Here is a 26,164-nt window from a genome sequence, read left to right as displayed (position 1 = left end):
TCAGTGCAGATGTTACCCTGTTACCAGCACAGTGGCTGTAGTACTTCATTCGTTGGAGCATGATGAAGGATCTGAGCAGATGTTTACAGATCTTTTGCTGTTTTTTTGGACTTCAGTTCCACTCCAGTGAGTGCTAATAAATCTCTCAAAATCTGCTGGAGGATTTAATTTGTCTGAAATCCTTTTGTTATGGAGTGGGTTTTTGGTTTTGTTGCATGTCTAGCAGTCAGTTGGCTAATCAACTCTTTTAATTACATTTCTTCCACTAGACATGGAATCATCATTTTTGTGTGGGTATGTCAGTCACACAGAAGAAAAGAAAACAAGATAACTTTTATTCCTATCTGGAAGACCGTAATTTCAGTAACATAGGGAGTATTGCTGCCTGCCAAGAAAGCTGATTGAACCACTTCAAATTTCCCCTTTGTTTGCTAACTGTACAGAGATTTTATTTTAAGTCAAGTAATCAAGCTTTTTAGATGATTAAATGATTATCTTTCAGGTATGCATTATCTTGTATGAAAAACTTGGAAGTGTTTGAAACTTAACTTAGCCTTACTGCTAAGTGGTGGTATTTTGAAAATACATGGAAATGCAATTAGTTAAAAAAAAAAAAAAAAAAAGAAGTGGAATTATTCTGAAGCACAAGAGTGTTATTTTAGTGCTCTGTTAGAACACAAAACTGAAATTAATGGCTTCTTCTGAAGTGTACAGAATTTTATTAAAGAATCAAACTACATACTCATTTTTCACTTGAGAGATGAGGAATATTTCAACTTGGAAATGAGAAACAAAGAAGTTCTGGAAGCTGTTCTAAAACTTAAAGTAGGGTTTATGTGTTTTTTTAAAAAAATTTTGAAATATATAAATTTACATGTCTTTCAGGCTGATTACATGACTTGTCTAGTAATTGCTTTGTAATTTCATATTGAAGGAGCTCAAAGTCGTGATGTTTTTCTCAGAAAACCTATGAGCACAGGAACTTTGACATTAGTATTTAACATAGCTATTTTCAAGTACAATGCCCCTGAGGAAGAAAGGACAGCTGTTTACGTACCCAGTGATTCCTCTATCCTAGTATTTGTTTTGTATTCGTGTTATGAGATTTTAAGTTTCTCTTGTTTATGGTTTTTATTTTTGAGGTAGTAATAGTCACAAATGTACTGGAATTGTATGCTCCTAAAGCAAAATTGCATTCTGTTTGAATTCTAAAATCAGATGTCTGCTTTGTGAAAACCGGACTTTCCTGGCTCTCAGAGGTATTTTTCGTGGCTTCTCCTTTATTTCACACCTCCTCCAAGGATAGTGCTCTGTCAGAGTCCAGGATCCAGACTGCAATTTGGTCTAGTCTCCATATATTTCACATGCTGAATCAAAGGCTGGGGAACCTGGAGCAGATCTGTACTCTTCATGGTGCTGTTAACTTGTGCTGGCACAGCTGCAGTGAAGGAAGACCTTCCCAGCCTTCTCCGGGAAGCTGTTTGTCATAGATAGGCTTTTTCTCAATAGAAAATTAACCCTGGAAAAGAAATCAAAAAATCAACCAATTTTTCTTCATATAATTGCTGTAATTGATTTGTATTGACTTACAAAATGTTTGACAAGCACAACAAAAAGCCCTCCGTAGAGTTTAAGACTTGTCTATGTAGAATTTCTTTTATCTATTTTTCTTTTTTCACTTTAGCATATAATAGAAATAGCATAGGAATATAGCTCTCATGCTAGTAAGTGAGGAACACTGGATGGAAGGCAATCCGAAAATCCATATATTCCTATACAGTGCTCACAACCAGGGATTTTACAGTGAAGAAATCCATGAGAGAAGGATTTATGTAAATGCTTGACATAAATGCACATCAAGACACTGTATGATCAGCTCTCTACTGTATTAGAATACAGTGCTAGCTACCCATCACTCTCTGAATCTCTTGAGATCTTGTTGCATATCCTACATCAGTCTCAAAACAAGTTGGTGATTAAGTAAAGAATAGAAAGTAAGATTAAATTCAAAAGCATTGAAATCCCATGAAGTATCACATTCCTTACATGTGAGATATCACTGCTGTATTGGAAAGCAAACAAAATCACTTCCGTTGCAGTTTTCAAAACAGGTTTATTCTGGATGTACCTCCTTTTGTGTTTGTGTGGTGGTGTCAAGAGAAACAGTAAACAAAAGGGTTGGTGTCCAGACATTGTAAAGTGGAGTTACCTGCTCTCATCTTCTCCATACCTACACTCCTAACATGAATTTTTCTTGTTTGCCTTTTGCTGGTTCAGGTACTTGTTTGGTTCTTCTGTGGAGTCTTTTCATTCTCCAAACCAGCAGAAACCAAAGAGCAAAGAGATCATAGCGTTCTGTCATACTAGTGAGAAGAACTGATTCACTGCAAGGTGTGATAGTGGCTGGTGTGGCTGTCAGAAAACAGATAGGACCATGCAAGTGAGAGTAGGAAGATATCAAGAAGGAAGAATGGTGGAATAAGAGAACACGAAGAGATGAGAATGGGGAGGATGAGGTCTTCCTCTTTAGGCAGTGAACCATTAAGTCGACTAAGTACAAGTGAAACTGCAGTCTAGGCAGTGTGTGTTTTCATTTTGAATGCATGAATGCAAGAATTGCTGCTTGATTCGACTGTTTCAAGTACTTAGGCTTGTGTAGCTCTAATGGCACACTGAAGATGTTTCATTTATAAACCCAAACGTCAACTGAGAACTTTTAAGCATCAAGCAAACATGATCTTCTGTAGTGAATTTGAGATACCTGGGATTTTTCTTTCTGCATGAGTTAACAATAAAATGAGAAGTGTGTCACAATAATTTTTTTTTTTGAAGTAGGCTTTAAAAAAAAAAAGAAGAGTAGTTTAGATTCTGGCAGATAATTAGGTGTTTTCTACATTTTATTCGAAAAGTAATGTCCAGTGATAATTAATGTTTAGTGGAAATTACGTGATATTGTGGGAATATTGAAACTGTAAGTATGAAACAAAGAGAGGGAAAACAGAACTGTGTGAAATTGCAACTGTGTTGCCTCTGAGAGATGATATCTAAATGTTTACCAGGATGTTTTTCTAATTGTGGAGTAAATTATGCTTCCCTTCCACCCTCTTAAAGCTGAGGGAAACCAGACACAGACATTAGTCACAACCATCTGAAGCATCTCTATTGTGCATAGTACTTAGTCTTCTCCGTTTCGTCAGCCTTTAATAAAGTTATTGCAGAGAGCCATAGAATGTCAGTCCTTTTCATTTTTCTTGTAGCTCTTCTTGTGAGACTGTATAAAGCAGAGGGTAAGTGACAGGCCTTGATATTAGGATGTTCTGTTGCTACAGAGTTAGTCTCTTGATTTGTCACATTTCTTGCTTTTTAAAGTAACTTGTTTCAATGTGAAATGATTTCTTCTCTTAATACCGTGTAAATTACTCTTAATTGGCTTAAAATAATTAGCTAGAGTGTATGGATTTAAATAATTTTTATTTTTTTGTAAACATGTCAATCATATTGAAGTTACTGAAATGCCACTGTTCTGATTGGCATGCGTACTAAGAGTTTTGTCTGCTCTTACTCCTTACCTTTAAAATAATTCCTTTTTTTTATTTCCTATTTGAATTCTTAGAAGAAATACACCAACTTTAAATCTTACAGTATCAATGAGTTTACAACCATTGCATTTCTTTTTCTTTATATAAATATAGAGAGGAAGACAGAGAGAACAAAAGAAAAGGTGCATTTGGAACATGAGCTCAATTCCAAAATGCAGTTTCCATTTTACCGCTTTGATCAAGCCCTGTAGATCTCATTGTTCTTGATTTTTCTCTTTTTAAAGGATGAGTATTTTAAAAATGTGCCTCAGCAATGAAGTAATAATATAATTAGCTTAGCCTATTCAATGGTGTGGCTGCATGGCTCTGGATATACTTTTCTCTCTTAAATGGGAGAAGTGCTTACAATTTAGCCACCGAATTGCAGAGCAGGTGAGGGTTGGTCGAAGATCACTTAACAAAATTTATTCTAATTTCATGTTTAATCTTTAAAAGGCAATGGTAGACTAAATATTTGGGCTTTTTGATTGATAAGCATAAGGAAAATGCCTCACAAACAAAGCCCTTCTCACACTAATGGAGGAGATACTACCAAAATACACTGTAAGTACAGAGTAAATTAATCTTATCAACCTTCTGAGGTTAAATTTAAAACATTTCTTTTGTAGCCTGTTTTGAGTATGTTGTGATTAATCTCACTACCTTTGTTATAAGGAATAGTATTTGGTTTTTTTATTCTAACATCACTCAAATGTAGATTGCTTCTTGTTAGCAGTTTCTTTCATTCTTTTCTACTTTTTGGGTGTGTGTTTAAAACTACAAAAATAAGAAGTTGTTTCTAGGGTGTGAGGTTTTTCTGGACCACTAATGCCAAACCCCTGTGTTGTCTGATGCCAACCATGCTTTTTAAAACCAATAGACTTCTTGGTGGTGATGGCGACAAGTATGTTTATGCCTAAAGTTTTCTACTGCTGGCCTTCATGCCTATATACAGGTCTTCTGATTCTGTGCTGGAAGTTTATCCTTGGTGCCCCTTAATTTTCTTCCTGCACTTGGCTTGTATCGTATCTACAGTTACTAACTTCTGTCCCTGTTTAGGAGTGAGCACCTTTGCATGGGAGCAGTTAAAATATTTTCATTATTCTAAACAAAAATTGTGTTTGAAATTTTCAAAGGAGCATAAAAGTTGATCTTGTATCACAGTGATTAATTAGATTCTACCATGAATTGTTGGGGTTTAGGGTGCAAATATGTAGACACAAGGATGCAAGTATGCCCTAAGGGCATCGATCTGCCTAGACTTTCAATAGATCTTGGTTCTCAACCTAACTGGCAAATTGCTACTGAAAGAGTCAAAGAAGATTTAAAGCAGCAAACATTCTAATTGTCTTTAAAACCGAGGAAGGTGCAATTCTGACGGGAGGCAGTCATGTAAACCCATGTGTGTAACTTGCAGTGTCCATCTGTGGATTGTCTTTGTCTTGACTGAAAATGTGTCAACTCTGAGTGTGTGTTAATGTTAAAATTCCTTGTCTCGAGAAAGGATCTCAAAGTCGTTTACAGACACTGTGGAACTATGTTTTCTAAGTTAATGTGCCCTTTTGCTCTGGCATTAAGTCAGCACGGTGGAACTGCTAACATGAAGGCACATCGTAGTGAAAAGCCGGTAAAAGCTGTGTGTGTCCTGGGCTAGGCAGGAAAAGTATGTGCCGGAATAGCCACCACTCTTCTCCCCGGTGTTACAGACTGTTAACAAATACAGGAAATGTACTTTGCTAAAAGCAGCGTGGTGTGGAGACCTACCATATTGTCATGGTATATTTTGCTTCATTTCTTGTCTCTCAAAGCATTTAACTCAATTTTGGGCTGATTTTAGATTGTAGTTTTGAAATCTGTTTTTTAGTATATTTCACGTAGAAGATGCTTGACAAATCTGTATTGTGTTTGTGTTGACTTGTGCAGTGGATCAATGTTAAATGCTTTATGAAGCAAAAACTAATTCTGTATTTTAACTGCTTTCTTTTCTTGTACAATCTTACTGCTTCTTCCATGATACAGTAGAACTTCAGTCACAAATTTTAGTCCCTTGTAGATGCTTATGAAAATGTAATAGGCAACTAATAACAACCTGTCATGAAGTTACATGTTACATGAAGTTACATGTTTTTTCATGAAGTATTTTTTTTGTTGTTCTTGTAACACATTAAAAGACATAAACTTCATATGGAAAAAAATGCCAATTCCTAGAATTTCATAAAGGCATTGTGATTTGAAGTTCTACTACATAGTATATGTTTCATCTGCACTGGGAAGATAAAGTTTCAAGCTGACAAGTTCTTGCTCATAACTCTTTTTTTGACAATTTAGCAGGGATCATTTCAGGTTTTTGGCAAGTCTGTTTTGGTTTTTGGTTTTTGTTTGGTTTTTTTTTAAAATCTTGTTTTGAGGACACGTCTGTCACTTTGAAATACGGTCTTTGAGAGAGAACTCCATTCATGGGAAATATGCACTTAAGGCAGAGGACTTAAAGCCGGGATTCCAGTGATCTGCTGTTGGCTCTCCAAAATATTTGACATGTGGTATTAGTGAATGATGTGTATTTTGGCTTTCCAAAGGTGCCAAATGTATCAGGCTTTCAATGAGTTTGGGGGATTTCTTAAAATTTGGGCTACTGACTTTCTGTACTTCATTAGTATATGAAGTTGGTGTATTATACATTAGCTGTTGTGGCCTGCCCGTGTGAAATATATAAATCAACATTATCTTTCAAACAGTCATTTCCATGCTAGATATTTACACAAGATGAATTTTCTTTAGTATATACTGACTGGTCACTCTGTGGTCAAGCTCTGCTTTAGCATGTGGGCTTTTTACAAACAGTTACTATTTCTTGTGTGACTGGTGATTATTTCTTTTTAGTCAACTGGTGACATAACTTTCAACCTGTACATACAGTTTTTGTTATTTGGAAATGCTAGTTCTTTTTAAATGAGCTTTTATATAAAAGTATTTTAGAAGGTGAACTTGTGCTAATGAAAGATGACGTCTGTGCTAGTGAAAGATGTGGTGGAGACTAAAGTTTCTGAAATACACTGATAATTTTGTAAAACAGAACAGACATGAGTGCTGTCATGTAATATGAAGAGTAAAATAAATGAGTAGGTCTCTAGGTAAAGAGATAGGAGTTCTGCAGGAGTTCTGCAGTTCTGTAGCAAGATCTCTTGCATCAGCACTGGTTTCAAGTATTCTGCAACTAAATTTAAAGAAAGTATTTGTATAAAAATGCTGTCTCTTTTTTGAATTTGTACAGAGTTGCAATTCAGAAAATCAGTATTTTAAATATATTTATAAATAAAGACAACAGAGTAAGGAAGGCAATTTCAACATCAAATTTATAATGCAGTGCTGTATAGCTTTTACTTAAAGAAAGCTTACACAATATGTAATATTTCTTTTTTGAGCCTGTCTTGGGTAAATGTTATGTAGCTTGCACATAACATCACACCTTAAGATAATACAACTATATGACATAACAGCAATGATTTAACACAAAATATGCTTTTGATAAAATGATTTTATTCTGTAACTAAACTTCAAATACTGAAATGGCTGTCCTGTATTTTGTGTTGAGGTGGCAGAATTCAGTTTTTCAGCTCAGCAAAAAGCCAACCCAGTTCTTCACCAGTTCAAAGACAAATGGTATTAATATAAAATAAAATATTATCAACTGCTTTTATGTGCAATAAAAAAACCACAACTGATCTAGAGATGAGAAAAAGATAAAGCTGGAAGACCATTCAAAATAATCCATTTTTTTATAAGAAAGTTCAGGTCTGCTAAAATTATTAGTATGAATGATGCCTCTGAGGGTCTTGAATCTTTGTAAAAGGTGTTTAGGCAGCAGAAGTGGAAGAAGCACAAACAAAGAAACTTGAGTTGCAGAAGCTACACCAAAAGACAGCTAGAGTCAAGAACAGAACACTGATCCCCCAGTCCTTGTCTGGCCACACAGGGCACCTTAATGTGTTTGTGCTGTTTCCCTTCTGAAAAGGAGCTCAAAATTTTACATTACTTTCACTGACAGTTACAAGATCTACTTCTTTTTTATCTCCCTATTTTAAGGTGTCAAGAGGCAGCTAAAATGGATTTTTTTCCCCTAAAGTTTATACTTTGAAATCCAATGTCATTGGAAATTAAAAACTATTGTAGTAGTGAGACCAACTTCAGTTTTGTTTTTTTTCTCTTTTTGAGGTGGTTGCTTCTTACTTTTTTCCTTGCTTTCCCTTGAACTATCTACTGATCATCTCTTTTCAATAAACTGGCAGGGAATGTTGTAGTAAGCAGTAGTGGGGTTCCCAGATGAATATAGCTATCTGTCTGTCTCACAGAAAGGCAATGAGGCTATGCAGGGGAAAAAAAAAAGAGAGCATGTATTTTAACAATTTTATCAAATAATATATTATGGTGTTACTACATCCAAGGTGGAATACTGTCAAATTCTATATTTATATACAGGAACTTGACAAGAGGAGTTGGTAGATTTAGAGAGTTACTAAGAGCTGTTGAAACAAGAACTACACAAAACCTGCGAATGGTAAGTTACAGTAAACCATATTCCTATTGCAGCATCTGAATTTTGGTAGGCAGGTAAAGCATAATAAATATAGTGGGTGAGTTAGAGATGAATAGGCAGATACATACGATATTGATAAGGACCTGTTATCCACCAGTTTGTAAGGTTACAGTTCCTGGCTTAAGTGAATGCAGCCCCAGTCAGCACGCAAACTATAACTGTCTGTACTGGGTTGACCTTCTCTGGCTGCCAGATGCCCACCCAGCTACCCTTGGACTCTCCTTCCTTAACATGACGGGGAAGAAATAAGCTTCTAGGTTGAGGCAGAGCTGTTTGCTTACTAATTACTGTCACAGGCAAAACAGACTCTTCTTGGGGGACATTAACTTCATTTAATTGTCAATTAAGAGAGAATGGGATGGTAAGAAACAAAGACAAAAACTAAAACACCTTCCTCCCACCCCGTTTTCCCAGATTCAACTTCAATCCTTGACTCCTGACTCTTCTACCTCCTCTCCCTGCCCTCCCATTCCTTGAGTGGTGCATGGGGGGTGGAGGGTTGTGGTGAGTTCCTCGCTGCTGCTCCTTAGTCCTCACACTTTTCCCATGCTCCAGCATGGGGTCCCTCCATTGGGCTGCAGTTCCTTCAAGGAATATCACTCTGCTCCACCATGGTCCTCTTAGCAGGCTGCAGTGTGGACCATCTGCTCCACTGTGGTCTCTCCCCCGCAAACAACTGCTCCAGGCCTGGTGAGGCAGTAGAGGTTATTGAGAACAAAATGTCTGAAAATATACCTGCATGTGCTCTGCTCATAGGAGCAGCAGTTGGTGTTGTTGATACTTCAGAAGTATCTGGATTTAACTGATATAATTGAAAAGTTGTTTGTTTTTGCCATTATTTTCTTTGTGTTTAGAGAATTGAACTGGGAACTTTCACTTCTTAAATAGCAGTATACCTGTTTTTTGGATGTTGTAAAATAACAGAAAATATATTCTACATAACTAGTCTTCACTAGAAAGAAATCTGAGCATTTTTAAAGAGTTTGTATTCAGCATTTCTAAAGAAAATATTTATCCTTCGCTTTTACAGACGATAGCGAGACAACTCGCGGAAATTTTGTTACGAGGTATGTGTGAACAGAGTTACTGGAATCCACTGGAAGATCCTCCTCACCAATCACCCCTAGATGATCCACTTCGAAAAGGTTCAAATACTAAGAATTATGCACTCAGTAGAAGACCACGTGTATACACTGGAGAAAAGTATGGCTGAGTTTATACCTCTTTTGTTTCTATAACTTCAGTTGTAACTCAGTGCACCGGTTAATTTGGTTTATCTTTTTCAATACGTAGAAGGAATTTAGCAATATGAATGGGAATGTTTCCCATGCTGTCTGTGTATATATGTATATACATATATATTCTCTGAAGAGAACTAGGGAAGGAAAATGTTTCTCTAAGCAGAAGTTTGTGCTGTATACATGAGACTGTTTGTTCTCAGTTGTAAAAATTTTTATTCTTCTGTCATGATGTATATGGTAAAGTCATTATTTTTATTATACCTGGGCTATAAAAGAAAACATTAATTGGATGGCAAATCGGAGACCGCACAATTTAAAAGTTGTGTGATGCTTGTAGACCCCTATTCTAGGAAAGATTTAGAAATTAGAAGTCAAGTTGGTCTGTGAAGCATTTTGAAAAAAAACAAAACATATCTAGAAATTTATCTAGCAGTCTCAAAAGTAGTTTATTTCCCAAGGCAGCTACCTTTTAATCATCTTAGATTAGTTTTGGCACTTCTTTGTGATGCCGCCTTTTTGTTGAGTTTTAATCTTTCAATGATTCAGATAAGTGATGCTTTATTTATGGATCATTTTTGTGTGATATATCTGATGTTGTATTCTAGAGTAGCTTTGTGTATTTCTTCCTTCTTGAAAATGTAACCTTTTTTTTCAAAACCTATCACCATTAGGGTTAGTATTAAATGTAGATAGCCATTTCCTTGAATTTTAAATTTTTCTTAGAAGTTAATGACTCTGATCCCCAGACACCCCTTCCAACCTCAACTCCTCTGAGATTTTGTGAAATCATTGTGATGTAGGGATGTCTTTTGAGGACACTATTCTCTGTTCCATAGGACATTTTTGACAGTTTTTCTTCAAAGAATTTATTATTGTTTCTGGTTTTATTTATATTGTTGTCCAACTGGATTAAAAGCCAGGCATTGTGTATTTTATAATTTCAATTTTGTCTGACTACGTCTAGGATGTGAAGTCATTAAAAGCAGTCTATTGAGCTTTAGGAAAAGATGCAGGCATGGAGTCGAACAATCAATCTGCTGAAACAACTACTGTGTTTCCCTGCGAGTACATATTTAACAAACTGCACGTACAGACAACCTTTTTGGTAAAAAGGAAATACCTATTTTTATGAATACACCTTGATCACTGCACACAGAAAGCATACATTTATTGACCAAACAGGAGGAAATCTCTTTTATGCAGGATCATGTATTCTCTTTTTCAAACGACTTGGTATCATGCAGCAAATCCTAAAGAACACTCTGTTCCTCTCTTACAATATTTATGTCTTGTTAGTTAATATGAAAGTTTTTTTCCATAAAGTGACCTTGTTATGTGCAAAAGAGTTTGCTTCTGTGGCAGATTGATTAGAGAAGTAGTCATACCTTAAATAATGGAGAGATGTTTTTAGTGTTCGCAGGATCTTTATATCGTAACAGAATTGCCTGCAGTATGACACTATTTTGAGTTGGTTAGCTGTATTTATTGCAGATTTCCATTAATGGATACTTAACACAGCAACAAACCCACATAATTATGTTGCTTTTACTACTATCAGTAGAATGGCCTTTATCTTCAAAGACTTCAGGCAATTCTCCTTTCTTGATCCAGAATACTTACAGCAGGTTTCTCAGGCTCAGTCTTTCAAACTTATGATCTCCATTCTCAACTCATCCTTTTCATCATGCCTCCTGGCAAAAGTGGGGCTTTGTTCAGTTTAATTTTCTCGTTCGGGACATGCAGGCAAGGAGTTCTGCAATTTCAACAGAGCATGTAATTAAGTCCTTTTCTTTTGTCACATCAGACTGACTAACACCATATCATATCAAACACGTCTAGCCAACTATGTCATCTCCAGTAGTGATTGAAAGTAAGTACTAAAGACAATGAATAGCAAGATAGATTATCTAGGAAGCTTCTTCCTAGGTATTCTTCTGACCATCGGCTCTGAGTCCACGATGCAATTTTTTTTCTAAATATGTTGCCTGATACATTAAATAACTGCCTTGTGTTCTATTGAGGATGGTGAACGTGATTTGACTAGTAGCACTTATGGTTTTGTAGATCTCCATGTTAACTGCCTCTTCAGTTTTGTTTAACCAGTTCTTCAACTGAGGATAAATTTCATTTGCCTTTGGTTGATAGGCATTTCATGCTTCTGATTCCTCTTTTGTTCTGCCCCGTTACATTGAAATTACTTTACTCATATGCCTGCATCTGTCAGGAGACACAAAAAGTGTCCAAGTTCACTCAACTAAACTTAGATAGGTCAAAGAAATTTCTCAGTAATTTCTTCATGGAGAGGAACTTCACTGTTTGAGACAAACAACAACTTATTTTCAAAAATATGTTTTAAACTTGTAGGTGAAAATAATGTTTGCTTTTATTTTGATAAGTCACTTTTTAGGACTTCTCTTGGGGGCAACTTCCCATTTTTTCTGATAAAGTAATTTCTCCAGCAGCTCTTTCCAATCATTATTCTGCTTTCTGGGAGCCATTTTCAGTCAGTCAGGTAGAATCTTCTTCCAGGTTGTTAAATTCTGCAGAGAAGACTGGATAGTTAAATGAGGAGCTCTCTGATGCCACCTCATCACTCCTCATTTCTTATCCTAGGTGGTTCTTATTCATGAGTAACTGTGTTTTGAAATGTCTTTGTTATGTAAAAATAAAAACGTCTTCTGAGATTTAGAATATTCTTCAAAATCTGGCAAGCAATTGCATTGATTAAAAAATAAAAATACAACAACAAAACAACTGCCCTGGTGTCTTAGATGTTGTATATTACCACAATACATTCACAATGTTGCTTTCAAACTGTCTGGAGTTCAGATGTCTTTTAGTTTCCGTTTCCTTTCAGGCATTTAATTACTGCTTATATTTCTAGTGCTTAAAAAAATAAAGAAATCAAAGGATGTTTAATGTTGGACAAGTTTTGTTTCCCTTCCATAATGTATTGTAGTTTAAACACCCTTGGGACTATAGGAATTGCTTATTAACAGCAACAGATTATTTTCTACATTTAAACAGTTAATTGTGGAACTAATGGTCTGGATTAACAGGAAATAGTACTTGTGCTAATTCAGAAATAGTTTAGAGGAAGAAATCTGAAGAGATGAAACACAGTCACTGATTTGGGTGAGTTTTTTTCTCTGTATGTGAGAAAGGATGGATGAATTCCTACCAGACATGTATCCAATGCAGATTACTGTTGTCTGTCCACCAGCTTAGAAAAGCATTCAGAAAGCATCCAGTGTTGAGAGAAAGCAGTGAAGTTTGCAAACTAGTCCTATGCAAACCTTCAGTATTAAGTCATAAGGAAGCGTACTTCATTAAAAACAAATAATTAAACTTCTTGGAAGTAACAGTGGTTATGCCAAGTGGGTGAAGATTGTCATGGCTCTATTGAAAAATATTCATAGCTGTCAAATGCATCAGGAAGAAAAATCTCAAGCATATCTGATGAAAGACCAATAGAAATATTTCTCCACATATTGTCTAAAATACAAAAGTTATCCTGTTCTTTTATGAGAGTTTTCTCTTGCTAACCTCTGAATCAGTGATGTAGATTCAGATCAGATAAATTAGGTACCAGAGGCTAATTAAAGAATGGGTTTACTTTTTACAGTTGTCAAATTATGTTCAATTTTGGGATATTTGAATGTGTTCAACTCTGACAGCTGTGGTAGTTTTATTCTTTTACTGTGTTTGGCTAACTTTTCTGAAATGCAAATTTAGAACGTTGCAAAGAAATGCATTTTAACCAATTGTTTTTTCTATGCAAGTTATTTTCTCTTTGCTTTTCTGGAAGTTTTCCAGTTTTTACAGTGCTTTTAATATATGTGTATGAGCTACTCCTGAAAGTAATGTGTTCTGATTAAATAATTAAATTCTTGTTTTGAACAGCATCTTCTGTCCTCAAGAAAATACAGAGGAAGCCTTACTGTTGCTGCTTATTAGTGAATCTATGGTAGGTAAAATAGAGAGACTGTGTGTGTTTTCCTTGGGATTTTTTTAAATGAAAATAGAACTCTTTTTTTTTTTTTGCCATGCCTTACTTTGCCTTGTCTTTCATTTTCTGTTAGGAAAGCAGGCAGTTACTTCTGAAACTCAGGCTTCTGTTCCTCTGAGCCAGCAAGATGAGGTCTGCAAGTGTTATGGAGTTTTTCTCCTTTGGAGTGGCTGTACTTAGCCTCCTTCTAAGCATGGGCAAGTGAACAAGCCAGGTCTTTCATTTGGCACTACTACACCAGCTGGTTGCTATTCAGACAGAATCAAAATCTAAGTTATTTTTGTTGTTAAAGGCAAATCAAAGACTACTAGATGGGCATAATAAACGTTGTCAAAAAGTACTTTCTATTGTGCATAAAACTTCGGTCACTTAAATTTGTAAATGATTTTTAATGATAATGACATTCAGTCTTTGCTACTGGATTTTTTTTTAAGAAGTCCTCATAAGTGATTCCTTCCAATGGCCTGCTTGTGGCCTTAATCAATCTTCCATAATTTCCTCTAGTATGATTTTGCTAGTCATCAATCAACTGCCACGTACTGGCATTCTCATACCATGTCAGTTTTTTATGTTCTCAGATAAAATTAAATGAAGGCTGAAGCTGAAGCTTTTGCTGTTTTTTTAACTGGAGGTGTGAAACCTCTGCAGTCTCAGGCATCATGCAGTCTGTCTCACTGCACATCAATGAGATGTAGTCTTTTAAGTTCTATAGGTGATTCAAATGCCTACGTGCTTTGGCATAATTTCTGATTTGCTACAGTTAAATAGATCAGAGCATTTTAGTGAACATTGTCCTAGTTGAACTATTTTGAAGTGGCACACATTTACACTGTGTGCTAACTACTTTCCTCATTCCTAGTGATGTGCCTTGCAATATTCATGACAGAATCTAGAAATTCTGTCTAGATTTTGATTCTCAGAGTACAGAAAAATAGACTGAGCAAACATTTCCACATATCATATGTTGATTTTACTGCAGTATATACTTAGCACTGAGAGGTGCCTCTGTAATGTGCCTGAGCAGCTTGTGGAGATGTACAGAATTCTGATGTGAACCACGGTCATGGTGTGAAGTTGAAGCAGTCCCGGCTCTGCAAGATCTGACTGCTTATTACTATGTTCGAATGTGTAGTTCCTTACATATCATCATTAAGAAGCCAAAAAACAAATTAAAAGTACTGCCTTGTTAAGTTTCATTTCAGATTACTTACAGCTTTCCCTTTTTGAATCAGATCTGCCTGATTATATCAAGTGCTGTCACTGTAGAGCATAACCCTTAGCAAGCTTTCAATTTTATTTTTTTTTTTAATTATTGCAGATTTTCTCAGGTAAAAAGTTTGTTTCAGGGGAGTATAAAATCTTTGACATGACTGACTTACTTTGGCTAAGTCATTTGTTCAGTTTTGGAGGGGGGAAAGGGGAAGATTGAGCATAAAAATATTCATCATTACAAACTTACCTTTCTGAGAGTTGAGACCTGTTACTTCAGCTTCCATGCATGCTAACTTTCTAGCTGTAGTAGTTGTGAAGTAGTATGTGATTTATGATTTTGAAACCACTACTTGGGAAAGAAATAAGAACACTTACAGAAGATTGAGTAATCGCTGGTGTTTTGAGATGCTCTTGTGTTATTAAACTAGTATGATCCCTTCCTTTCATTGTCTGTGAATTAGTGAAGAAAAAGCCCCATTCAAGACCAGGTTGGATGGGGCTCTGAGCAACCTGGTCTGGTGGAAAGTGTCCTTGCCCATGGCAGGATGATCTTTTAGGTCCTTTCCAACCCAAACCATTCTGTGATTCTGTGATCTGAAGGACTGATACCTTCATGTTACAGTGCATGTATGTATTGCGTGTCAGCTGAGTTGTGGTAACAGAATCACAGAATGATTAAGGTTGGAAGGGACTTCTGGAAGTCATTTTATTTGAACCCCTTGCTCAAACCAGCCCACCTGGAGCAGGCTGCATCTCTGTCCAGACATCTTTTGAATATCTCCAAGGAGAGAGACTCTACAACCTCCCTGGGCAGCCTGTGCCAGTGCTCATTCACCCTCACTGTAAAAAAACTGGTTCCTGATGTTCAAAGGGAACCTCCAGTGTTTCACTGCCTCCGGTCCTGTCATTGGGCACCACTGGAAAGAGCCTGCCTCCCTCTTCCTTGTATCCTTCCTTCAGATATTTCTACACATTGATAAGGTTCCCCTTCTGAGCATTGTCTTCTCCAGGCTGAAGAGTCATAGCTCTTTCAGCCTTTCCTCACAGAAGAGATGCTCCAGGTCACTTATTCATCCTAGTGGGCATTCGTTGGACTGTCTCCAGTAGCTCCATGTCTCTTGTACTGGGCAGTCCAGAGCTGGACCCAGTACTACAGGTGTGGCCTCACCAGTGCTAAACAGAGGGGAGGCTCTCCCTTGACCTGCTGACAACGCTCCTTAGCGCAGCCTGGGCTATCAATAGCCTTCTTTCCAGCTGGGGCACATTGCTGGCTCCAACTCAACTTGGTGTCCACCAAGGACCCCCAGATGCTTTCCTGTCATGCTGCTTTTGAGCTGGGGAGCCCCCAGCATATTCTGGTGCCTGGGGTTGTTCCTTCCCTGGTGCAGGACTTTGCACTTCCAAGTCTTTGTTGAAGCCTTCAATGAGGTTCCTGTCAGATTCCTCCAGCCTGTTGAGGTCCCTCTGGATGGCAGCACAGCCCTTTGGCGTATCAGTTCCTCCTCCTAGTTCTGTATTATCTGCAAATGTGCTTGAGGCTGCATCCAGATCAGGAACAGGATCAGGCCCAGCATAAGTCTCTGGGATACATCACTAGTTACTGGCCTCCAGCTAGACTTCGTGTCACTGATCACTACGATGTGTAATTCTTAACCAGTGGTAAAATGGCTGAGCATATCCTTTCTTCTGCTGTCGTTGAACTAAGTTGTAGTGCTCAGATGTGTTACAGGCTTAAAGTGTGTGTGGTAACTGTGGCCAAGTGACTCATTGCAGTTTAACTAATTGTCCCTTGATTGTGTCTGAGACCGTGGCAGTTCTGAAATACTGATGACTGAAGTTTGTATGTACATTCTATATTATAATTATGAAGAAAATGATTGTTCAAATATATAAGATATCTTTAATAATTACAAGACGTCCTCTCCTATAATACTGCTTTGGGATTGGCAGCCATTTTTTCACAAGAAGTGCTAGTTCATAGCTTGTTCTGTACTTGCAAGGAATTGAGTCAAATAGTGATTAAATGTGGAGTTAAAAAGAAGTTCTTGAAGCTCATTAAACATTATGCAGCGTAGAAAGGAAAAGCAAAAGACTTCTTGATCAAAAGAAAGCAAAATGTCTGGTTTGGGGTGTGTGTGTGTGGGGGGGGTGTTTTCAAACCAAACTGTGGATTGATTATTCAGTTGATAATTCCTGAAATGTCTGTGCATTTTACTCTCCATGTATCTCTTTAAATTTTTTTTCAGTATTTAATTATTCTGATTTTAATGATATATTGAGGATGTTCAGACCTTAAAATGTTATCCTGTTAAAGCAGAAAAAAATTTATTATCCCTTATTGTGTGTCATTCTTTGCATTTGGAAAAGGGGGAAATAAGATGCATAATGTATTTAACTAAATGTATTAAGGAGGCCATGCCCTGTGTAATTAAAAATAAAGAAAAGGGGCGATGAGGAGAGAGAAGGATCTTTAACTTCTGACTTCAAATTAGCAGATATACTAACATTTGTACCAATGGGAATATTAAACACCAAGAAAACTAGAAAAAGGTAAAATAACAAGATAAGGTATTTTCAGAGGCTTGATGGTATAGTGGGAGAAGTACTGGATTTTTCAGTATAGGTACTAGCTATTGGGAGACCTGACTTTTACTCTTTGCTCTTTAACAAGATTTCTCTGTGAACATGGTCAATTCGTTTAATCCATTTCTATCTCAGCTGTCTTCCTTCACAAAAGGAACAGTTTAATTAAGGAATCAGATTTACACTGTGCCTTTCACAAAACAGGATTGAAAGTACAAAGCCTTACTGCAAACATGGCCTGATTCCAAACCTGTTTTCAGAACCAGGGTCAGTTTTCATTCTCAGTAGTAAACCCTGAAGGTGATTGTGGGTTATCCTGGACAGGTTATCTTCCACAAGTGAGAGGCTAGTGTCATAATGTTGTGAAGAGAAAAGAAATTTATTGCCTTATTTTACAAAAACTGGAGTACAGGATTTGAAGATTCTTCTAATATGTTTTACTAGCATACAAGAATAAAAATAAATTTTAGAAGATGAATATACATTATTTTAAAACCCCCACCTTATTTTGTTTCTGAGAACTCTTCAATAATTTAAATACATTACTTAATTTATGTAATTAGAATGAAATAATTAAAAGTAGATTCAGGTAAAAACATCAGTCTTTCCACTAATGTATAAAATTGGTGATTCTTTCTATCTATAAATGAGTAGCAGATACTGTCTCTCTGTATCACTTATATCAACTGGTGGCTGTCAGTTTGAATAGAGTGGTAGTTACTTGAGTGAAAATATAACTTCAATTAGATTGGCTGACTTTGTTTCCTTATTTGTGGTGTGTTTAAGGCTAACCGTGATGCTGTACTAAGCAGAATACCTGAACACAAAAACGATCGTATCATCAGTTTGCAAAGTGCATCTGTCGTCTACGATTTACTTACTATAGCCTTGGGAAGAAGAGGCCAGTATGAAATGCTCTCAGAGGTTTGTCAGTAATATTCAACTGTGTTGTCATTGCTGTTTTCTGTTAATCATGTTAATTGTGGTAGTAATGAAGGGATAAACAAATACGGACACTGTAATTCTAACTACTCTGTTAATACAGGAGGTAGTTTCAACCCCACAATGCTTACTGTCTAAATTTACACAAGTGACTCGAGGTGGTCAAGCACAGAAGTTGTGTGGAGATGTGGTAAATGTTTAATGCTGTGGAAATTCACATGATTTTTAGGTGGGGATGCATGGATCTGCTTAAAAGGGTACACATTAAATGGAGACAGCAAGAATGAACAGCAAAAAATAAAAGCTGTTGTGGATATAAAAATGATAGATATAATTACCTAGAAAAAAGATTTGTGATGTTTTATTTCAGAAAAAACCTTTCTTTTACAACTCTTAGTATTTGGGGTGATCCATAGTCCTCATAGTTTATAAAATGGTTTTGAAGTTAATCAAAAGGAAATGTATTCTTTTTCAGGTATGTGGGAAATGTGTTCTCACTCTCGGATGTCTTATGTTTGATTATGTAACTCGCATGTGTTTTGTTAGATTGTGGCAGCTTACTTCTTCAGAGAATGGTCAAGTACTGTTAACAGTTTTATACCTGAGAAATAACTACAGCTTTTTGGACAGAACAGATCTTTCTGCTGCTCAAACAGTGCTCACCCAGCAGCAGGGTACTGTTGCTGACCACAGTTAATTATTGGTATACAGAAAGAATACTTCAGCGTATGTGCTAGGAAGGCATACCCAGGGATTAATTTGCTGGGACATGGTTTCTCTCTACCATAATAGAGGACTTCTATTGAGATAAAAATGAGAAGAAAGTGCTCCAGTTCTTTTCTGATCTATGTTGATAGTCAGCTATTAATCTGTGTCTCCTGTGATGTTAAACTCTCAATTTGAGTGTTCTTATTCTTGAAAACTCTTCATAGCTGCAAGTTGCAATACAAGTCAGTTTTAATTAGTACGATGGAAGTTTGTTTCACAAGACGAAGGAGTACTAAATCTCATACAGGACTGCAACCCTACAACATAATCTAATTAGGAATATTTCCATTTACTTGCCACAACAGACACTATCACCTTCCGGTGATTTTAGGTGGTAGCACCAAAGCTGCAAGAGTTGACACTTGATATATTTCAGTCTAGAACTTCTGAAAGGAGAGACATCAAAAAATATTGTAATAAAACCCAAACTTGATAACTCTGATTTCTTTTTTCGTCAAGCAACTAGCAGCCATTCCATTTTATATAGTAGCTTAGCAACTGGGCAAGGGTAGTGCAGCCCTGGGTTTCAATTCTGATTCTTTTATTTTGTCTGGTGTCAAGATGGCTTTATGTAGGGTTTTTTTGCTATGGATTTTTTGTGTTTAATTTTAGAATGTAAAACACCCATTGTATTTATGGGAACATCACAGGTTCCTGGGATTCCTCCACTGTCTCCTTTGGGAACATTTTGGGTAGTATTTATGTCACAATAGATGCCGCTTCTTGCTGACAGTTCTTTGTACCTTTCTTAAGAGAGAGGTTTTTGGCTTCATCAGGAGAGCTAGTGGTATCTCTGTTCTTAGCCATGTGTCTTGAAGTCCAGGACAATATCCTGAAGGGTAGGAAGAAAGTCTCATAGTCCCCTCACATGGAGAAAAAGCACAGAGCTTGCTTCCCTCACTGCTTGTGTGATTGGTTTAGCCCCTGTAGCTAACATATGAGTACTGCCTGTTCCTTTTCCTTCTGTGTTTTGAGCACAGTTGAATGTTCTGAATAGTGGACTTAGATCTTTGATTTCAGTGCCTTTTAGGAGTTGCTTGTGCTGGTGGTGATCTTGGTTACAGACAAAAGCAGATCCACAAGTACATGGAAAATAAAAGACTCCGTGTTTGACCAGCTGCTTAGTTGAGGGTTTTTAGCCATGGCTTAGTCTTTGACACCAGAAGTCTGGCTAAGGCTTCTTTTAAGGTCTTTTCTTGTTTTTTTTTAAATCTTTGTCTAGCATCTTTGTGGTAATATTCAATCAAAATTGTATGTAGGTTCTTTTAACATGTTCTCTTTAAAAAAGAAAAAATAATTCCATTATGTTGGAAAAATACTTTCAGTTCAGTATAATTAAAACATATTTGTTATATGTCCATTAAGTATCTTTTCTGAACATGAAAAAAATCATCTTATGAAGATCTGGTATGATAGACAATACTTATTTTAGCATACAGATATTCTAGATATACAGCTGCAACAGGGTCTTACCAGGAAATGGTTAGAACATCTCATTTGTTGTTTTCTTGTCATCCAAAGCACAGCAGAAAACATAGACTTCAAGAAACTCTTACATTTTAGTTGAGTAGAGGATATCTACCCTCAAATCCTGCAGCCCATAGTCTGTAACCTTTATAATCTAAAGTATTGCAATAAACACAAATTCAGAAACGTAGAACATTCTGTTCGTTTATGTAATAAGGCATTTAATTTTTTAGTGCTTCATTCTCTGTGAGCTGGTTATGGTTGCTCTAGAGGAGCTGTTGTAGCTTCAAATTAGAAAGCAGGAGGTTATTCTAACTGTAGAAATGGAATTCACGCACCAGTTCCAATATCTTATTGTCATCTTCTGGTTTAGCTATAGCTGATTACTTATGGAAGTAGACAACTGTTATATAAAAACATTAAATGATAAAAAATCTGTCCTATCCTTGTTAAACTGTTCTGATGCTGAGTTATGTTCTTAATTGAAAAGGGCTCATTTTTTTGTCGAGTTTACATACAGAGGGCTTTCAGTTTCTTAGGGTGGCTTCAGCTAGATGAAAGAACTTTATACGGTCATAATTTTTTCCTAAACCAAAGTTCTCTGATTGTCATCAAGTTGGTTTTTAAGCTTTGAAGGATACAGCATATTGAGCTTATAAATATCCTATCAGAAGAGATGCTTTCCAGACCAGAAATTTTCTTAGATTTTTGTCCTTTCATGTTTCAACTCTCTAACTTCAAGCATATTCTTTTCAGGAGACCATAGTGCTAAGCAACAAAATTCTGTAATGTGTTCAACATTATCTGTTCATGGAGTGATTTGTGGTTATTTACAAGGCAATATCAACAGTTGTGTTTTCCTCAGAAGAGGGATTGTGCTGAATATATTTTCAGTTAGTTAAGTCAGTTGCTATTATCCTGAATGTTATCTTACAGTCTGCCTGGGTACTATTGCTTGATGTGGATTTCTTGATAGAGCCTTTAGCTCTTTGAAATTACTTGTTGTTACTTTGTTCAGAATAATCCAGTTTATGAGGTGTTCATGTTGTTGTGTAGGTCACAAACATGTACATGTATCCCTTACCCCCCCCCCCCCCCACATAACTGCCAATTCTGTCATCTTCCAAAGAAAAGAAAAATCCTGTAACTTGTCACATTTCTTATTGAACAAAGCCAGGTAAAGAGAACTTGAAGTCGAGCAAAAAGAATGGTAGCTAGATCATTAGTACATGAAAATCAAACCTTTTAGACTAATCTAGAGTTGTGTCCTGTGTCCTTATAAGTGCAAAATTATAAACCCCTAAACTGTCAATTTCTTCAACCTCATTGTCTTCTAGTTAGATTTGGTAATTAGTTTTTAATTAGGCAAGGCCAAGAAAACAAAATTTTTATTTTTCTAATTGTGAACAAATACTTCTGTATAATTAGTGCACAGACATAGATGTAACAATGGGAGAAAAAAGTATGATTATGCAGTCTAAAAACTTTTAAGTATTAAGTGTCCGTATACCACTGTTTTGTGTGAATCTCTGGGATTATATGGCTGCTGTAGGTCAGAATTCTGGAAGCAGTACTGAAATTAATTAAGTCATGTGTAGAACACTGGTATCAAAACAGGTAGAGTTGTATTTAAAAGTGTATTTGAAAAGAAAAGCCTGAATTAGTTCTCCTTGATTTAGAGACACTTGATTTAGTACCACAGCTATTGGAGGGTGAGAGAGAGGGGTTTAGCAACTTTTTTCTTTTGTCAAGTTTGTGAAAGGGAATGTCTAACAGGAGAAGATATCACATGTAAATTATGTATTTGTTTCTTCATGTGATCTTTTTGCTTTGCATTGGATTCTGTTATAGTGTGGTAACACACTGCATACCTGGTTGTGCTTTCTGTAATGGTACGGCTGAGTTTGAATGTGAAGAATAATTCATGGTTTTATAGTTTATGTACATTGTAGCTGTCAGAGCAGAAATTGGACTCTGCAGTCTAGAAAATTAATTCCTAAATCAGTTTAATCCAGAAAAGTGTTTTACCTTTCTGCTCTCTGGAACTGGCCTGATTAGTAAAAATGGACATAGCAAAATGAAATAATTCTTATTGACAACAGCAGATATAAACCATCCAAAATTAGCATATAATGCTAATTTAATGTGTTTAGTCTCAGTATAGTAATAATGAATTTCCTTTTGGCATTCAGTTATTTAGTTTAAAATCTCAGCAGAATATGGAGTGTGAAGTTAAACTTTTTAAAAACAGAAATAATACTGCAAGATGAACCTTTATACACCACCCCTCCTTTTAAATGTTACTTATAAGTACTCGTTAAGAAGAAAGGAATTAAATCTGACTGCTCAAACTATCGTGGTATTACTCTGCTCTCCATTGCTGGCAAAATCCTGGCAAGAATACTCTTGAACAGACTAATACCCACTATAGCAGAAGGAATCCTTCCTGAAAGTCAGTGTGGTTTCAGAGCCAACAGGAGCACCACAGACATGGTATTTGTCCTCAGACAACTGCAAGAGAAGTGTAGGGAACAGAACAAAGGTCTCTATGTAACCTTTGTCGACCTCACCAAGGCTTTTGACACTGTGAGCAGAAAAGGTCTGTGGCAGATTTTGGAACGTTTAGGTTGTCCCCCTAAATTCCTCAAAATGATCATCTCACTCCATGAGGATCAGCATGGCCAAGTCAGATATGGCAACACACTTTCTGAGCCCTTTTTAATTAAGAATGGTGTGAAACAAGGCTGCGTTCTCGCTCCTACCCTATTCACCGTCTTCTTTAGCATGATGCTCCAAAGGGCCACAGCAGACCTCAATGATCAGGACGGTATCTACATTCGATACCATACTGATGGAAGTCTATTCAATCTAAGGCGACTGAAGGCCCACACTAAGACCTTAAACCATCTTGTCCGGGAGCTGCTTTATGCTGATGACGCCGCCCTTGTTGCCCACACAGAAGCAGCTCTGCAGCGTTTAACATCCTGCTTTGCAGATGCTGCTGAGCTCTTTGGTCTGGAGGTCAGCTTAAAGAAGACAGAGGTCCTCCATCAGCCTGCACCTCAGGATGTCCCCCATCATCCCCACATCACCATTGGTCAATCAGAGCTCAAATCAGTCCAACAGTTTAATTACCTCGGTAGCCTCATCTCCTCAGATGGTAAGATTGACGGAGAGATAGACAACAGATTAGCAAAGGCATATAGTGCTTTTGGAAAACTCCATAAAAGAGTATGGCGTAATAAACACCTGAAGAAAAGCACCAAGATCAGTGTTTACAAAGCCATTGTGTTGTCTACTCTCTTATATGGATCTGAATCATGGGTCATCTACCGCCACCACCTGCGTCTCTTAGAACGCTTCCATCAACGCTGCCTCCGTACAATTCTAAACATCCACTGGTCAGACTATGTGACCAATACATCTGTTCTAGAGCAAGCAGCTATCACAAGTATCGAGGCCATGCTGATGAGAACACAGCTGCGTTGGGCAGGTCATGTCTCCAGGATGAAGGACCACCGCCTCCCTAAGATCTTGCTTTACGGTGAACTTGCCACTGGCTGCCGCATGAGAGGAGCCCCGAAGAAAAGATACAAGGACTCCCTGAAACAACATCTCAGCCTTGGCCATATTGATCACCATAACTGGTCTACTCTGGCCTCAAATCGGGAGGCCTGGAGACACACCATCTATAACGCAGCTGTCTCCTTTGAGAACACACGCAGGATCACTCTCGAGGAGAAAAGGCAATGCAGAAAGAACCGTGTATTGCAGGATACACCATCTAAGGAGTCTTTCTGCTGTGCCTTTTGCAATCGGATTTGTCTGTCACGTATTGGCCTCATAAGCCACCAGCGTGCCTGCAGCAAATGTGGATAGAGCCTTCCCAAATCTTCGTTCGCGAAGCCCAGCCATGAATAAGTACTCGTGGTGCCATTGCTTGTTAAGTATTCACAGTTTAGGAAGAGGCTATGTACTCTTTTTCCTTTTCACTTAAGACTTATCTCCTGCCTTTTACAGATGGTATCTTTAGTAAGCTATTATTTATCATTCCTTGTTTCAGACTGCATAATACAGTACCAGCAGGAGTATTTAAACAAACATAATAAACAGGAAAACAGTCTTCTGTTAGTTTTTTTTTTTACATATAGAATGTGGCAGCTGTTTTCATGTATTTGGATGATTTAAATTTTTAATTACATGTACGTTAGATACGAGTCTGTAAGAAAATCTTTACACTATATCTTATTAATAATTGAAGAATGTGCCCTTAAATAACAGTTTTCCCCCCATAATTAGTGTTTAGAAAGAGCCATGAAGTTTGCGTTTGAGGAGTTCCATCTCTGGTATCAATTTGCGTTGTCCTTGATGGCAGCGGGAAAAGTAAGTCTAAATTTTTTTATGTGATTCTTGTATTGATGATGTTTGATAACAACATTTGACACTTCCATAATTTTCATCCGTAGTGTTTTTGAAAATAATTTTAATCCTTAAATCACCTAAGTACACTGTACTCCTAGTGTTTTACGCCTAGTAAATTTATGCCTAGTGCTGTACAAAGAATGTTGTTATTTCAATAGTTTCTAACTAAGGAAGACTGAAAAGTGGTGATAACAACTGTCTTGCCAACAATCTTAAGATCAGCTGATTGAATGGAAGCAGTGAATTATACGAGATCCTATTATACATTGAAACTTGTTTAAATATGGTTTTGATGAATGAATTTTATACCACAGTACAAATTAATGCTAATTCTTGATGCTCTTGCTTTTTTTTTGTCCTTTGAAAATTTATGTCTTTCTTTTAATGTTGCTGTCTTTGAGACTGTGTATTCTGGGCAACTGATGGATAGTTTTAAAATTTTATATAACCTAGGAACTTATGTTATCAGATGCAATCCTCTATTTTCAGTTATTTTTGCTTTTCCCTGTCATGTTAAAGAAAATAAATCACATTAATTATGTAATATAAACAACTAATTTTCTAAAAGATCATTCTCAATGAGGATAATTTGCTTATTTTCAGTATAGGGGAAAGGAATGTATTTTCCTTAGAAAATATTTTAGCAGGACATTGGTTCTAAAGAGGCTTGGTTCTTCCTCCTGTTCTCTATATACTTTGAGTTATCTTCTAAGTTGTAATTGGATAGAGGCAAATAAATTAAAAAAAAAAAAAGGAGGAACAGTGCCAGTCTGTCTTAGAGCTATTCCTAATTGCTGTCGTAACTCCCAAAGAACACCAAAACCCTGCTTGTTGTCAGGGCTCTGTCTTGTTCCTTCTCTTTTGTTTGCCTGGCTCAAAGGCTGTGAAGTTACAGGCCTAGCAAAGTTTTAAATGCATCTCAACTGTTTCCTGAATCGTGTACCGTTGGAATTACATTCTCGACAAATGTTTCTCTGGGGATGCTTAATGATGGTTCACGGGGGTTAAATAACAAAAGCAACGCCTAAAGTCTTGTGTTGCACTGGCATGAGGAGTTGTGACAGATTCTCAACAAAATGGGTAGTAATGTCTCCTTCATGTGGGAAAAATAAAGTAAATTATGTTTCACAGATAGAAGATTCCTATTTATGCTTTCAGTAATTTCAATGGAAAATGTTTTTAACAGTCTGCTCGAGCTGTTAAAGTCTTGAAGGAATGTATACGTTTGAAACCAGATGATGCAACTATTCCACTCCTTGCTGCAAAGCTCTGTATGGGATCTCTCCATTGGGTAAGCTTTGCCACTCTGTCTTTTCATCAAGAGCTGTACTAAAATCTTGGTTTAGGG

General features: G+C 36.8%; 1 protein-coding gene across 2 annotated transcripts in view; it reads left to right on the top strand.

Moving 5' to 3' along the window:
- The window catches only part of TTC7B (tetratricopeptide repeat domain 7B), a 138,019-nt gene that overhangs the window by 38,806 nt on the left and 73,049 nt on the right, over positions 1 to 26,164 (top strand). For both annotated transcript variants that reach the window (XM_027739980.2, XM_039382669.1), the window contains exons 6-11: positions 8,055 to 8,133; positions 9,203 to 9,375; positions 13,317 to 13,380; positions 18,004 to 18,141; positions 24,694 to 24,777; positions 26,003 to 26,107. In XM_027739980.2, the coding sequence (XP_027595781.1) occupies positions 8,055 to 8,133; positions 9,203 to 9,375; positions 13,317 to 13,380; positions 18,004 to 18,141; positions 24,694 to 24,777; positions 26,003 to 26,107 (643 nt within the window). The remainder of the gene's footprint in view (positions 1 to 8,054; positions 8,134 to 9,202; positions 9,376 to 13,316; positions 13,381 to 18,003; positions 18,142 to 24,693; positions 24,778 to 26,002; positions 26,108 to 26,164) is intronic.

Source organism: Pipra filicauda, unplaced genomic scaffold (genome assembly GCF_003945595.2).
Source record: "Pipra filicauda isolate LSUMZ 115617 unplaced genomic scaffold, ASM394559v2 scaffold27_size4233163_pilon, whole genome shotgun sequence".
In the NCBI taxonomy this organism is placed as follows: Eukaryota; Metazoa; Chordata; class Aves; order Passeriformes; family Pipridae; genus Pipra; species Pipra filicauda.
Note: the sequence above shows the minus strand (reverse complement) of the source record. Positions and strands in the feature narration are given on the sequence as shown.